This window comes from Aedes aegypti, chromosome 2 (genome assembly GCF_002204515.2).
Source record: "Aedes aegypti strain LVP_AGWG chromosome 2, AaegL5.0 Primary Assembly, whole genome shotgun sequence".
NCBI lineage: Eukaryota > Metazoa > Arthropoda > Insecta > Diptera > Culicidae > Aedes > Aedes aegypti.
In genome coordinates, this window is record NC_035108.1 from 76,781,246 (window position 1) to 76,796,102 (window position 14,857).

General features: G+C 42.5%; 1 protein-coding gene across 2 annotated transcripts in view; it reads right to left on the reverse strand.

Moving 5' to 3' along the window:
* Positions 1–13,012: 13,012 nt before the first annotated feature.
* Positions 13,013–14,857, reverse strand: part of LOC5565228 (solute carrier family 28 member 3) — a 28,706-nt gene continuing 26,861 nt past the window's right edge. For both annotated transcript variants that reach the window (XM_021841294.1, XM_021841293.1), the window contains 3 exons: positions 14,052–14,819; positions 13,489–13,997; positions 13,013–13,424 (listed from right to left, as the gene is read on the reverse strand). In XM_021841294.1, coding sequence (XP_021696986.1) covers positions 13,384–13,424; positions 13,489–13,997; positions 14,052–14,819 — 1,318 coding nt within the window. In that variant the 3' untranslated portion in view covers positions 13,013–13,383. The remainder of the gene's footprint in view (positions 13,425–13,488; positions 13,998–14,051; positions 14,820–14,857) is intronic.

The following is a 14,857-nucleotide window of genomic DNA, read 5'->3' on the forward strand; positions in this document are numbered from 1 at the left end:
AATAAAAGTCGTAAAAATAAGACCTTTGATCATTTTTTTAAATAAAACAGCCATTTTAAGCTAAACAAATTTCAATGTTTTTGTGAAACACGATGATTCGATAGTTTTGTGATGTTCACAATAACTTTCCACGACATGGGAAAAATTCAAACAATGTTTGCATGGTCAATGTTTTACACCTTGTGAATATTTACTAAGACTTTTATGAAATGTTTTCTTTTTTATCCTGTTATTGTTGATGTTGTTCCAAAAAAAAATCATGCCTGGTGGTAGTGCATACATTGGTTAATAAAAGTGCTGAAGACACAAAATAGCTCAGATTAATATTAACGCTACAAATAAATACAAAAGGTGAGTGTCCAAAGTAGCCCCCGGAATCAAAAGTAGCCGCGTCCGACGGTAGTTTTTCTTTTGTAAATTTTAGTTCAGCAACAATTTTGTAAAAGCTTGGCTCGTTTACACATTTATGGCTTGGGTGGAAATGGTTGAAATGATGAGTAAATAAAAATTGAAAAACCCAAAATACTGCAGATATTTAAATAATTAATACTACTATTATTTTGAGCGATTTCACCTGGTGCTTAACTTTTTAGCTGATAGCGTGAAAATTTTCAAATTTTGTTATAATGAAATTGAGTACTATATTTGTAGTTCATTGTCGAAATTTCATGCCGATTGCTCATATGGAAACAAAGTTACAGCACGCCAAAGTTGAGCATTTTGTATGGAAATCGCCTTTCACTACTATTATTCTGAACACAACTGTATATATGCTAGATCAATATCCCTTTTAAAATATAAAGGGTTAGCTTTAGCTTAGCTTAACTTAGACTGACTACACATATCAATGGTTGCTATTCCGTGATTGACCGAAGTCAGTGAAAATGCACAAAGAATCAACTAGAAGATCGGCTGGGATTGGCCATAATCTTCTTCAGTGTGCATAATTCAGTGCCTCTATTTATACTTGGTCAATAACGGCGCCGGCCACGTCCTTGCAGTCAGGTGGGATTGGGGGAAGGAATGTTAGTGTGTAACCTTTGCTATTTGGAGACCGTGTTTGCCTCTGCATCTCCACAAAGGTTAGTGGGAGGGATGTTTGTTAATGGGGAGGATCGTTCGGTCACAGGATTCTCTTTGATAAGCGATTAGACCATGATAAATAATTATTGGTGAGATATAATGCTTATATGTAAATATGATATTTTCATTTGGTATGAACAATATCTATGTAGAGAAAAATTATGCCGACACTTGAGGTGACGAACCTTTCGCAAGTCTACACTTGTAGTGTTGAACCATTCAAAGTTTTTTTTTAAATACAAAAATAAAGGTAAAAAGAAGAAGGTGTTTAGAAGAAAAAAAAATTGACATAAATAATTTATGAATCAGAGTTTATGTCGACACTCACAGTGACGAACCATTCATAGTTTGTTGAAAAATCATATTTACGTCTCACCGTTGTAACGATTAAAGGTGCAGCACTCAGAGAAAATAGGCGCGTGACCCGAGAGGGAAAACAACTGACGACTGCTCGGGCTTTCTTGACGCACTGCCCAGGAGCAAGCGTCAACGTCGAAAGATCAAAAAGAACTCAGATCAATATCCCTTTTAAAATATTAAGGGTTGTCCATAAACCACGAGACCATTCATTTAGGAATTTCAGACTTTCTCTCAGCAGGTATGAAGAAAATCTATCCGAACTTTTTTGCAATCTACTACAGGTGACACACATGGGTTTATTCTACGAGTGGCGTGAGGTGAGAATTGCTGGTCTCGTATTATAGCGAGGTGACAATAGACCATTTCCGTGAAAAATTTTTATTGGCTTATATGCTTTCTGTCAATTTACTGAACAAACTTTCCTAAGGAACCGATATGTTTTGGAGCCTTTAACTGTAAGAAAACAATGAAAAACTTGCGGCACGTTAGCGCACCCGTCGGTCCCCTACAATTTGTTTCACCCCTTTTTCCCCTATGGTTTTGCCACCATGTTGTGGTGAATTCACGATCAGCTGGCATGACCAGATGATTTTTGCTTATGTTTTCATTCATCATAATGGGCTCCGTTGCGGTTTCGCTCACTCTTTCCTTCACGGCTCCCGAAGTCTCCGTAATCACCGCGGAAACCACCTTCGCCGCTTCGGCCGGTTATGACCGCACCCGGCGAACACTACACGGTTCTGTAACGCAAGGATTGTAGTCGACAGATGCCTGATCTCCCTGCTTCGTGCCAACGAGGATTGAATATGCCGGAAGATTCCCGCCTAGAGGCAGCAACAGCCGCTCAAAATTTACTTGCGCGGCTGTTGCTGCCTCAAGGCGGAAATCTTCCGGATCAACAGCCAACAGATAGATTAAGGTATTTGTCGGCATGAATAGTAAAAAAAATAGCCTCTAATAGAACTAGCGGTACCGTAACTGCTGGGTGGATGAGAGATTTGTTGTTAGGGGGTGGTTTTGAATTTTGAATCTGTGGAGGAAAATATATTTTCCTAAAGAAAGACTTGAATCGGGTTGGAGTTGGAACTGTGATTCAGAACGGGTTGCGCCAGTTCCAACCTGGTTTAAAAACGTTTGTTTGAGTAGTTTCGGTGGCGCTCCTGTTTGGGGCGCCCTGACCGGGATCACGGTCAGTTTGAGCGCGCATCTGATTTGACGTTTGCAAATGTAAACAAGCATCCCAATGCAGGGGTGGAATCGAAAAACTGTTGCGAAATCACCACGCTGATACCCATAGGGTTGAACAAACTGTGCCGCATCTCGACTTATTTTTCAAAATGTGGTGAATATCCATGTTTTCAAAAATTTGTAAGAAAATCAGGAGTGCATATGCACAAAATCTGAAAGCGTTAATATTCATTAAAAATGATTGTCTTTCGAAGAAAAATATAAAAACTGGGGGTTAGATCTGACGGAAATGGTCTATTCTCGACTCGAGTGAAGTGACTCGCCGTGTAAATCGAATGGAGAGTCATTTAACTCGAGTCGAGAATTGTCACTTCGCTATACGAGACCGACAATTATCGCCTCACGCCACTCGTAAATTTGACCCGACAGGTTTCGTTTTTCGGCAGAGAGGCCTGTGTCATCCGCAAACAAAGATGGTTGACATTTCTGAAGTAACTCAGGTAAGTCAGATGTGAAAATTTTGTATGATATTGGCTCCAAAATGCTATCTTGAGGAACACCAGCTCATACAGGAAGTCTTTTAGACTTTGAAGTTCTTATAATCACCCCTGAAGTGTACGATTTGACAGATAACTTTGGATTATTCTAACAATGTATGTTTATTAGGTGATTCAAATCACGCCGACGATTTTGACTTTCGACGAGCTGAAAAGCGCTATCGCTACCGTCGAATGGGCTACACTGTTCATTGGTAAGGACACGGACGAAGCGGTATGTACTTTTTATGAAGTTCTGCATCGCATTCTGGACGAGCACGTTCCGCATAAACGACGAAAAAGTACACATCCTTTCAAACATCCATGGTGGACATCCGAGCTGCAGCACCTTCGTAATATTGTTCGTAAATCTCGAAGGCGTTATTTTCAGTCACGAACTGTTGAGAACCGTGACAAGCTTCGTCTCCTAGAAGCCAGCTATATCGACTGTCAAACAGCCTCGTTGCGACGCTACGTTGCTCGCATGGAAACGACTGCAAAGGAAGATCCCTCCGCCTTCTGGACCTTCATACGGAATCGCAAACGTGTGAACAAATTCCCAGCAGAAATGGCTTTCCGAGACACCGTCGCTAACTCCCCCGAAGGTATTGCTAATTTGTTTGCAGACTTTCTCGAAAACGTACACTGCACAAACCCGCCGACGTTCTCGCCGGACAGTCTCAGGAATTGTCCCACTTTCGATCTAAACCTCGAGCCTTTTGACTTTGCTCAACAGGATGTATTATCTGCCTTGCAAAAATTGGACACCAGTAAAGGCCCCGGTACCGACAATCTTCCGCCGTTACTCTTCAAGAAATGTGCCGATTCTTTCCAAATTCCATTGACAATCATTTTCAACAAGTCGCTCCAAAGCAGAACTTTTCCGATGCTTTGGAAGACAGCCTCAGTCATCCCGATTTTTAAGGCAGGCTCTACTCGTGGTGTTGAAAATTATCGAGGAATTTCAATTCTGTGCTGTCTGGCGAAAATTTTCGAAGAACTGGTTCATAATATCCTGTACACTGCATCTCAACCGCTGATATCTCAATTCCAAAACGGATTTGTTAAAAAGCGGTCAACGACAACGAATCTCATGACGTTTCCTTTCGACGGAAATTGAAAATAAGCACCAAGTTGATGCCATATACTTTTACTTTTCCAAAGCATTCGACAAGGTACCCCATGATCTTGCCATTTCAAAGCTCAGACACTTAAGGCCCAAACGCAATGATAGCGGAACGGCAACGGAATGCGGAACCGGTTCGCCAGCATGTATCACAACATCTCGACTGAGCTGACAACGAATGAAACTGGATCAACACTGAGTCGACAAGCTGATTATAGTTCATGCTGGCGAACCGGTTCCGCATTCCGTTGCCGTTCCGCTATCATTGCGATTGGGCCTTTAGGCTTTCCAAATTGGATAGCTGATTGGCTGCGGTCATATCTGACAAACCGAAAGGCATTTGTTAACATCAATGGCACATATTCTCGCGTCATCTCTGTAACGTCTGGTGTACCGCAGGGAAGTGTGCTTGGGCCTCTGATTTTCGTTTTGTTAATAAACGATCTGTGCTTTCGTCTGAAATCCGGAAAGCTGTTTTACGCCGACGACCTAATAATTTATAGAACCATCGCATCTCACCTGGACTGCTGCGCTCTTCAAGCTGATGTTAATGAACTTGAATTGTGGTGCCAGGAGAACGGAATGGAGCTCAATATAAAAAAAATGTAAATCCATCGCTTTCTCTCGTCGACAATCACGAACCGAATTCGATTATAAGATCGGATTGGAACCGCTTGAACGCGTGGAATCAATTCGTGATCTTGGAGTAATCATCGATACAAAAGTGCGTTTCAACGATCATATCTCTGTAATTAATGCTAAGGCGTTCGCGGCCCTTGGGTTCGTTCGTCGCAGTACAAACGATTTCAATGATATTTATGCGCTTAAATCGCTGTACTGCTCGTTAGTTCGCACAGGCTTCTGGCATCACAATAATACTTACTTGATACTTGATGGGCTACAATTCGCTACGATGAATCTGCGCCGAATGGATGAGTCTTCTCCACTGGGCTCGGTCCTGGGCCAATCGCTTCCAGTCGCCCTGAACGTTAAGTGCCCTTAAGTCCTCCTCAACCGCAAAAAGCCATCGTGTGCGCGGCCTACCACGAAGTCGGCGGCCTCGTCCGGGTTCTCTGTTGAATATTATCTTTGCTTGTCGTTCTTCCGGCATACGGGTAACGTGACCAGCCCAACGCAGCCTGCCGTGTTTTATGCGCTTGACAATATCCACCTCTTTATACACTTGGTACAACTCGTGATTCATGCGACGCCGCCAGATGCCGTTTTCTAGTTTACCGCCGAGTATTGTTCGCAGCACTTTACGTTCAAACACCCCGAAAGCTCTCCGGTCGACTTCCTTCAATGTCCATGATTCATGGCCATAAAGGACAACCGGAAGGATCAGTGTCTTGTATAACGCGAGTTTTGTTTTCGTTTGCAGGCTACGGGACTTCAGCTGGTTACGGAGCCCGTAGAAAGCCCGACTCGCAGCTGCAATACGTCTTTTCACCTCGCGGGTAACATCATTATCGCATGTCACTAGTGTTCCAAGATACACAAATTCTTCCACCACTTCAAACTTATCACCACCTAGCACCATTTCGCTACCACTAACACGTCCGGACCCACGTTGACCACCAGCTATCATGTACTTCGTTTTTGTGGTGTTGATCGTGAGCCCGATTCTCGCTGTCTCCCTCTTGAAAGGCACGAACACCTCTTCCACTGCCCGACGGTCAATCCCGATGATGTCGATATCGTCCGCGAAGCCAAGGAGCATATGAGAACGTGTGATAATGGTACCGCTTCTCTGCACACCGGCTCTCCTGATAGCACCTTCGAGCGCTATGTTAAACAGAAAGTTAGAAAGAGCGTCACCCTGTTTCAATCCATCTAAGGTTACGAACGATGATGAAATCTCGTCCACCACCCGCACACTTGATTTTGAACCATCAAGCGTTGCACGAATCAGTCTAATCAGCTTCGCCGGAAAGCCATGTTCGGACATAATTTGCCACAACTCGTTTCTCTTCACTGAATCGTACGCTGCTTTGAAATCTACAAACAGATGATGAGTCTGCAAGTTGTACTCCCGGAATTTATCTAGGATTTGACGCAGGGTAAACATTTGATCCGTCGTTGATCGGCCCTCTCGAAAACCAGCTTGGTATTCGCCGACAAAGGACTCCTCATACGGTCTCAATCTGTTGAACAGAACTCCAGACATGATTTTGTACGCCGAATTAAGGAGTGTTATCCCTCGGTAATTGGCGCACTCCAGTCGATGCCCTTTCTTGTACAAAGGGGAAATGAGACCTTCCAACCAACTAGTAGGCATTTGTTCTTCCTCCCATATCCTCGATATGATACGGTGAAGGAGTTCGTGCAGCTGCTCGCTTCCGTGTTTGAGAAGTTCGGCCGGGAGCTCGTCGTTCCCAGCAGCCTTGTTGTTCTTCAGCCCATTGATAGCTTTTTTTACCTCATCTAGCGTTGGAGGTTCCACAGCCTGTCCATCGTCATCGATTTGAATTCTGCTACCAGATCCACTTCCATTATTTCCATTCAACAATGACTCAAAGTACTCTTTCCACCTGGCGGCCACCATTGTCTTATCCGTCAGCAAGTTTCCTTCGCGGTCGTTGCACATGGCGGGAGACGGCGCTGTTTTTCTCCGCACACCATTTACGGACTCGTAGAACCGTCGCATGTTATTCTCTTCCATAGCTTCTTGCGCCTGAGCAATTACTGCCTCTTCATGCTCTTTTTTCTTTCTGCGATGGATCCGTTTTTCGGCTGCCCTTGCTTCCTTGTACCGCTCTCTGCTCTGACGGGTACCAGACACCAGCATCCGGCTTCTAGCCATGTTCTTCTCGTTCGTCATTCTCTGGCACTCCTCGTCGAACCAACCGTTCCTTGGTCTTCGTTGAGCAGTACCTACCACTTCTCGCGCTACTGTGCTCACTGCTCCGTGGACTGACTCCCACAGATCGCTGAGGTTGACGCTTTTGTCGATTTCGCTAATCCGCTCGTCGAGCTTTTGATGGTAGTCCGCTGCTACACCATCTGCTGACAGGCGTTGGATATTGAAACGCAACGATTGTCGATTTCTAGAACTCGAGACGGTTGATAATCGCGCTCGAATTTTGCTTACAACGAGATAGTGGTCTGAGTCGATATTAGGACCCCTGAAAGTTCTAACATCGATGACGTCGGAAAAATGTCGGCCGTCTACCAGAACATGGTCGATTTGGTTGCAAAGTTCGCCATTTGGGTGTTGCCAGGTGTGCTTGCGGATATCCTTGCGTGCAAAGTAAGTGCTACTGATGGCCATCCCCCTGGTGGCAGCAAAGTTCACTAAACGTAGGCCGTTGTCGTTGGTAACAGAGTGAAGGCTCTCTTTACCAATGATAGGGCGGAAGAAGTCCTCTTTTCCGACCTGCGCATTAGCGTCGCCGATGACAATTTTCACGTCGTGTTTTGGGCATTCTCCATAGGTCTTGTCTAGACATTCGTAAAACGCGTCCTTCACGTCATCGGGTTTGTCGTTAGTCGGTGCATATACGTTGATCAGGCTGTAGTTGAAGAACTTGCCCCGAATCCTCAATACGCAGATCCGCTCGTTGATCGGCCTCCACCTAATAACGCGCTTCATCTGCTTCCCGATCACTATGAAACCGACTCCGTGTTCAGCTTTATCGCCACCGCTGTAATAGATGTTGTATTTGAAAGCGGTGTTAGCGACGGGATCTACCGCTCTGAATTCACGTTCTCCAGATCTTAGCCAACGCACTTCCTGAATAGCAGCCACGCACACGCCAACTTTTCGCAATTCACGAGCCAAAAGGCTCACTCGTCCAGGTTCATTTAAGGTCCTGACGTTCCAGGTACCGAGTTTCCAATCATAGTCCTTATTTCGTTGCCAGGTCGGTTGCCGAAAATAACGTTCGTTTCTTCTTCTTTCTCCATTTTTCGTGGTGGATAATGAATTCGGTATGCTACCTTACCGGGGTCGCGCTACCTACATCACGTTGATGGGACTGCCATCTTAGGTGTAGCTGACGTGATACAGCGTTTCGTACTCAGCCGCTGGATACCAGAACAGACGCTGTTTGAGCCGCACCTCCTGGTGTACAGACGCTCAGAACGCACCTCCTCACTCTAGCTGATGTCAGAAGGACAACAGTGCCCAGGCTGCACTACCAGCTAAGTACGCAACCCTTAGCTGGCGGTCTTTGTCATCATTTGACCCGTGGAAGCGCGAGGTAGGAACTTGTGAGGACCAGAGCTGTGTTGGACGCTCCTTCCTGATTGTCGACTCACCATTTTGCAGCCCATCACAATAATACCCCATGGGATAAAAACGAGTCACCATCTTCGGTTCCCACTGGGAAGTGGTTCCCCAAGACAGTTCAATGTTAGTAAACAAATAGTAGTTTCGGGAAAAACAATCTAGAATGGCGAAAACAATTGTTTGGAGAAAATGTGTTTAATACTACTTTATGCTGATTTAAACAGATACACAGTTGCAAACACTTGAGATATTTGAATCTGAACGAAAACGTTTTTTTATGGTGAACCTCGAAATCAGTTTGATAAAATGGAAAGTTATTATTGATACGATTTGGCCAAAGTGAGTAATTACTCTTGAGTTTGATGCTCACCACAAAAACATGGCTACTTTAGCAGTGGGTTGAGTTCGCAGCATATTAGAGTACGCAGCATGTGTATGGGTACCGCATCACACCACTCAAATCGTCAGGCTGGAGAAAGTTCAACGGAGTTTTATTCGGTACGCCCTTCGACAGCTGCCTTGGTCAGATCCCGTCAACTTGCTGGATTACCCAGCACGATGTATGCTCATCAATCTGGAGATGTTAGACGCCAGACGTAACAACCTACAAAGGCTCTTCGATTTTGATCTCATCATGGGAAATATCGATTGTCCTGCACTTCTGGAAGACGTTCAGTTCTACGCGCCGCTCGTCAACTGAGGGAACGTGAGTTGCTGCAGATAAGGCGTCACAGGACTTATTACGGATTCAACAATCCGTTGTCTAGATGTTTTCGTTTGTTCAATTGTGCGAGTGCGTTGTTTGATTTTAATGTGTCTAAGTATGTCTTTAAGAATAGGCTTAAGGATTTTTAGCTTAAGAAACAGTCTGTGGAATGTAACAATTCGAGACGGTGACAATAAATAAATAAATAAATAAATAATTTTACAAACTTTTTGCTATCGTCCTTCACAGGACAGGCGACCTTAGTGTGAGAAGAACCTCCGCAAATCATACATTTAGCATCCATGCGGCAATGTTAGGTACCATACCCAACTTTGGCACCGGCGGAACTGAGTGGGGTTCTAGAAATTTCCTCCTGGTATCAGAAAAGTTCACATATAACACGGACATCGAACATAAGTCTTGCTTTTTCAAAAGCTTCAATATTATTCAGAACACTTTTGTTGAAGTGAACTAAATAATATGCTTGAGAATGCCCTTTCTGACGAATGCTCGAGAGAAAAACAAAGTAAATTATATATTCCATTTTTGGCCTCTTTAGGTAACTTATAATCACTTGAGAGCGGTAAATATAAGTTTAACAATTATTTATTTAATTATTTATGATAAATGGAGAAATGCTTCTAAGCTTCCACGGTTTAATATGTTGTCGTACTATAGTAACAACCAGCTAATGAAAGTAATTTAATTCCAACTAAGGCTGTATATTGAGCCTCATATGTAGGATGATCGGTGAAAGGTACCCTAAACCTGTATCATTGATATACATGTTATACGGTACCATTACATATTTTTCTATTTCAACGTTTTTTCTACAAATGTTTTATCTTGCGTCTAGATCAAAAAGTTGCGAAATATATCGAACATCAAATTTTTGACAGAATTTAAAATATTGAAATGCTGTTAAATGAGCCTAACGTGATTTAATTCAAGAATTACTTTATATACGTATCACAATGATTTCCCTGCAATTTCACCAGGAAAAAGTCTAATTATTTTTCTCAGGATTCCTTCGAGTATTCAAACATTCAATTCTTCCAAAGATGCATTGGGAATAATTTTAGAGATTCGTTCAAGACTTCATCCAATACCTCTAGAAACACTTAAAAATCGTCTGCAAAATTCATTGGAAATTTCTCAGCCGCCTTGGATTACTCAAATTTCTGAGAGGTATATAAAAACCCTGGTTTAAAAAAAAATCCTCGAGAAAACCTTGGATGATATTTCGAAACATTGTTGGAAAAAATATTCAGAAAGCTGTTGATGATATTCTGTGAGAATTCATTCAAATTAAACTCAAATGGATTCCAAGAAGCACAGTAAAATGTACTGTGATAAAAAATACAGTTAAATTTGAAGTATTTCTGTATTAATCCTTAGAATAAATACTAGTATAATTTCTGAAGGAATTTAAGAGGAAATATTTAATGGCATTAAGATTGGATGTATCAGTTGGAGAATTTGAAAAATATTAAGAGGAACCCAGAAAAAAAAAAGATTTTTTAAATAGTTTACTTAGCATTCGCTGCAGCAAATGAAAGTATACTAGTATACTCATGGAGTGATTAACTCCATCCCATTTTACGGTACTTAGATTGTAGAACCAAAGAGAAAGTAACAAGCATACCGTGGACGTACCATATTTGACGCGGTTAAGAAAATTCTAAATTCAAACACTTGTCAAATCGTCTAAATCTATCCGATTTTGTTGAAATTTGAACCTATGATAGCTCAACTATTATAGAATTAGGGAAAAATCAGTAAAACAATATTGAACGATTTTTTCTTTACGTTTGATTGACTTTTTGTGGAACACATTAGGTTCCTTAATTGACGCATCAATTCTTCAATGTGCCTAATTTGACGCACTATGTTCCTTATTTGACGCACTTACAAATAATTGCTAAAGTTCAAAATATACAAGAGTTTCAGTATTCAAAAGTTCAATTAATTGAAAAAAGCGTTTTAGAGAGGACATAAAAGTTAGAACCTTTGGAAAAAGTTTTGAATGACGTCATTCGGTAGTCACTTTTGCTATGCGTTTAGTTAGTGTAGAAAATAAAACCGGCGATTGAGTTCAATCCATAGTTAAGCATTATTGTTTAGTTTAATGTATTTTCGTCGTGATATCAAACAAGGGAAAGGTTTGGAAACTACGTTGCGCTGGAACGGGGAAGGTACTTGCTAAAATAAGGGACAAATTGGTCAAAAACTAGAACGAAAACAACCGGTTCCAAAAATGGCCGTTTGATAATCTTCGTTACTTATAACACGTGAACTACGCCTACTTGTCCCATGTTCTATGTCACCTATATGGACCGCGGGACAAATATGCGTAGAACCAACGGCAGTATAGGCCTCGAAATAGATCGAGAACCATATATGGGTCATACATTAAGTACGTCATGTTATTGGGGGGAAGGAGGTGTTCTGCAAGATGTGACGAATCATACAAGTTTCTTAAAGGCTTCATATAAAAAGTGTGAAGTAGGGCGGATGGGCGGGTTTTTGTAGAAAATGGTATGTTTTTGTGACACGTATCTCGTGGACACCCCCTATTGTATAAATTATACGAAACAAACCATTGAACCTACAACTCACCTCCTGACGCATTTATTGAAGCTTCCTTGAAACATTAGGGGACTTCCATAAACCGCGATAAATTGTACAATTTTCAATCCCTCTCAACCTTGGCCACATTTATTTTATGAAAAGTGCGAATATTTTGTACGAATCGTTGCGTTTCTCTGAACCTCCTCCTCTTCCTGAAAACGTGACGTAATCTATGAATGACCCTTTACATGTGATTACATAAAGCCTTGGATTGTTCTGCGGACGGATTTTTTGAATGCAAGCACCATACATATTTATTTTCCTATTTTCGATTCAACAAAACATGCTGAACAAAATAGCAAATAATTAGGAACATTGTGTGCCTAACTTGACGCACAAGATTTTCATACAAAAATATGTCTTAAAGCTTAAAAGTAGAAAACTTTCGACGTCAATTCATGAATAAAAGAATATTACTGACTGTTGTTGATGATATTGCTGTAAAACAGCACAATAATTTCACGAAAATTGATCAACAATAGTTAGCACATTCACTAAGGAATGAAAAAATTGACGCACTTGTCGGATGCATTTCCAAATAAATTTTATTTTTTAACTATTATCAATCAAATATAAACTTTTTTCGATTGGAATCCTTCAATAACATGTAAATAAAGATTAAGCAATACATTTTCGAGTGCTAGTCTGATCTAGAATTAATTTATGATAACATTAATTAGAAAATGCGTCAAGTTTGGACCCGCGTCAAATATGGTACGTTCACGGTAAGTTATTTTCTATCCTTTTCGTTTTCCTTCTCCCTCAGGTAAGTGATAATATAGAGTTGATACATATGACGATGGCACAAATCTCCCAAATCGAGAGGAACGTGCCTCTGGAGCCGGTCTTACCTGATGATGGCACAACAGTTACACCAAAATTTCACTATACCAAACGGCGTTATCGACGTCAGGACCAATCGTGCAGCATCGACTCTGAGCACTACCTGGTGATGGTAATACTTCGCGCAAACAAAGGAAGACGTACGGTACCGATGCCAATCTCGGTATGACTTGAGTGGCGCATAAGTCTTTCAACTCACATCCGGGAAACTCGTGAGGTGTCGGGATGCACGTGTTAAGATATCTGCCCATCAGAAGCTTACAAGTGATATACAACGAAAATTGACTGAGTATGATTCTAAAGCTCAATTATTGTTTCCGAATAGTGGTTTATTTACATTTTTTGTACTGACATTCACAAACAGCATGTTACTTTTATACTCTCTTGGGACACTACAATTAAAACATTCTTCTCATCATACTCTAAAATTGCACCTATCTTTTCAATACTACATACATAATAAGTTATCCTTTCCTTGCTAGGAGTGACGACTCAAAACAAAGGTTCTAAGTACAGCTTGTTAATGCAAACCGTCAATCGTTAAAAACACGATGATAGACAAAGATACCACGCTTGCTAAAATCTGCAACGACATGCTTCTAACGGAACGATATGGCTTGAGTACTGGGAGGTATTTGGTCTGTTTAGTTTAGTCATCGAGTGGCTCTTGAGCGAATGCTTATCCGAAGTTGTTGAAGATTTTTGCATCCATCAGTAAGCCTGTAACGATAAGAGGAAGATCAGTTTGAACCCGACGTATCAGTCAATGGCATATAATAAATACCTCCTATGCTGGCAGTCATGAAGCACACAATCGATCCGGTGATGAACGCCCGGAAGGCAACCGACGTAATGACCGCTCGTTTGTCGGGAACCATCGCACTCAGTGTTCCGATCATGATGCCCATTGAGCTGGGATTGGCGAATCCACAAATGGCGTATGTTGCGATGGCGGCCGATCGCGCTGAGAGGAATTTTCCCTCGATGAACTCGCCAAGCTTCTGATAGGCTACAAACTCGTTGACAATGGTCTTGATACCTATCAGTTTACCTACGTAGTAGCTTTCGTCCCATGGCACACCCATTACGAACGCCAGCGGTCGGAACACGGTACCGAAGATATTCTCCAGCGAGACATCTTCCCATCCTACAAGTTCACCCAACCATCCGAGGACACCGTTGAGGAACGCGATGAACGACACGAACGCGATCAGATTGGCGATGATGCCCAAGACAAGGGCAGTGGCAGTGTTTGCTCCGTTTGAAGCCGCGTCCAAAACGGAAGAGTCCGGTCTGAAACGTATATTTGGAGACAAACTGTCGACTGTCAGCGTGATGAGTACTTACGATTTCTCCATCTGAATGTTATCCGATCGAGTTTTGCTCTCCTCTGTCTCTGGGTAGATCAACTTTGCGAAGCAGAGAGCTGCAGGTGCTGCCATTACGCTGGCAGTGATTAGATGGGCTGGTTGGGCGCCAAACGAAATATAAGCTGCCAGTACTGTACCGGATACGGTTGCGAACCCGGAGGTCATCACCGAGTGCACCTCCGAATGGGTCAAATCCTTGATGTAGGGCCGAATCAGCAGTGGCGATTCACTCATACCAAGGAAGATGTTTGCCGCTGCAATCACACTCTCACAAACCGTTGTTCCCAGAATCGATTGAAGGATCCATCCCAGCTTCAGAACCACCCATTGCATCGCTCCCAAGTAGTACAGAATCGAGATGAAGAAGCTGAAGAAGTATATCACAGATAGCACGGCAAAGGCGAACACGCCCTCCTTGCGAACGATGAAGTCCCCGTAGACGAAGGAAGCACCCTCCGCTGAGTAGTTCAGGAATGTGGCCACTTTGTCCCCGATGCAGCTGAAAATACTTCGGCCAACCTCCCATCGGATGCAAAACAGTCCAAGAAGGAACTGGAACGTTACTCCGAGCACCACCGGACGGTAGTTGATCTTCGTGGGATGTTTGGAGACGAGGAAGGCTAGGCAGAACAGCGTAACCATACCGATGAGCGACATCAGCCTTTCCGGTTCGTCCCTGGTTTCGAAGTAGCAGAACAGAGCGAACGCTATTATGACCAGTCCGACCGCTATCAGCTTGGCGTATCTATCGGATTAATGAAAATTAGAATAATGGTACGGAAA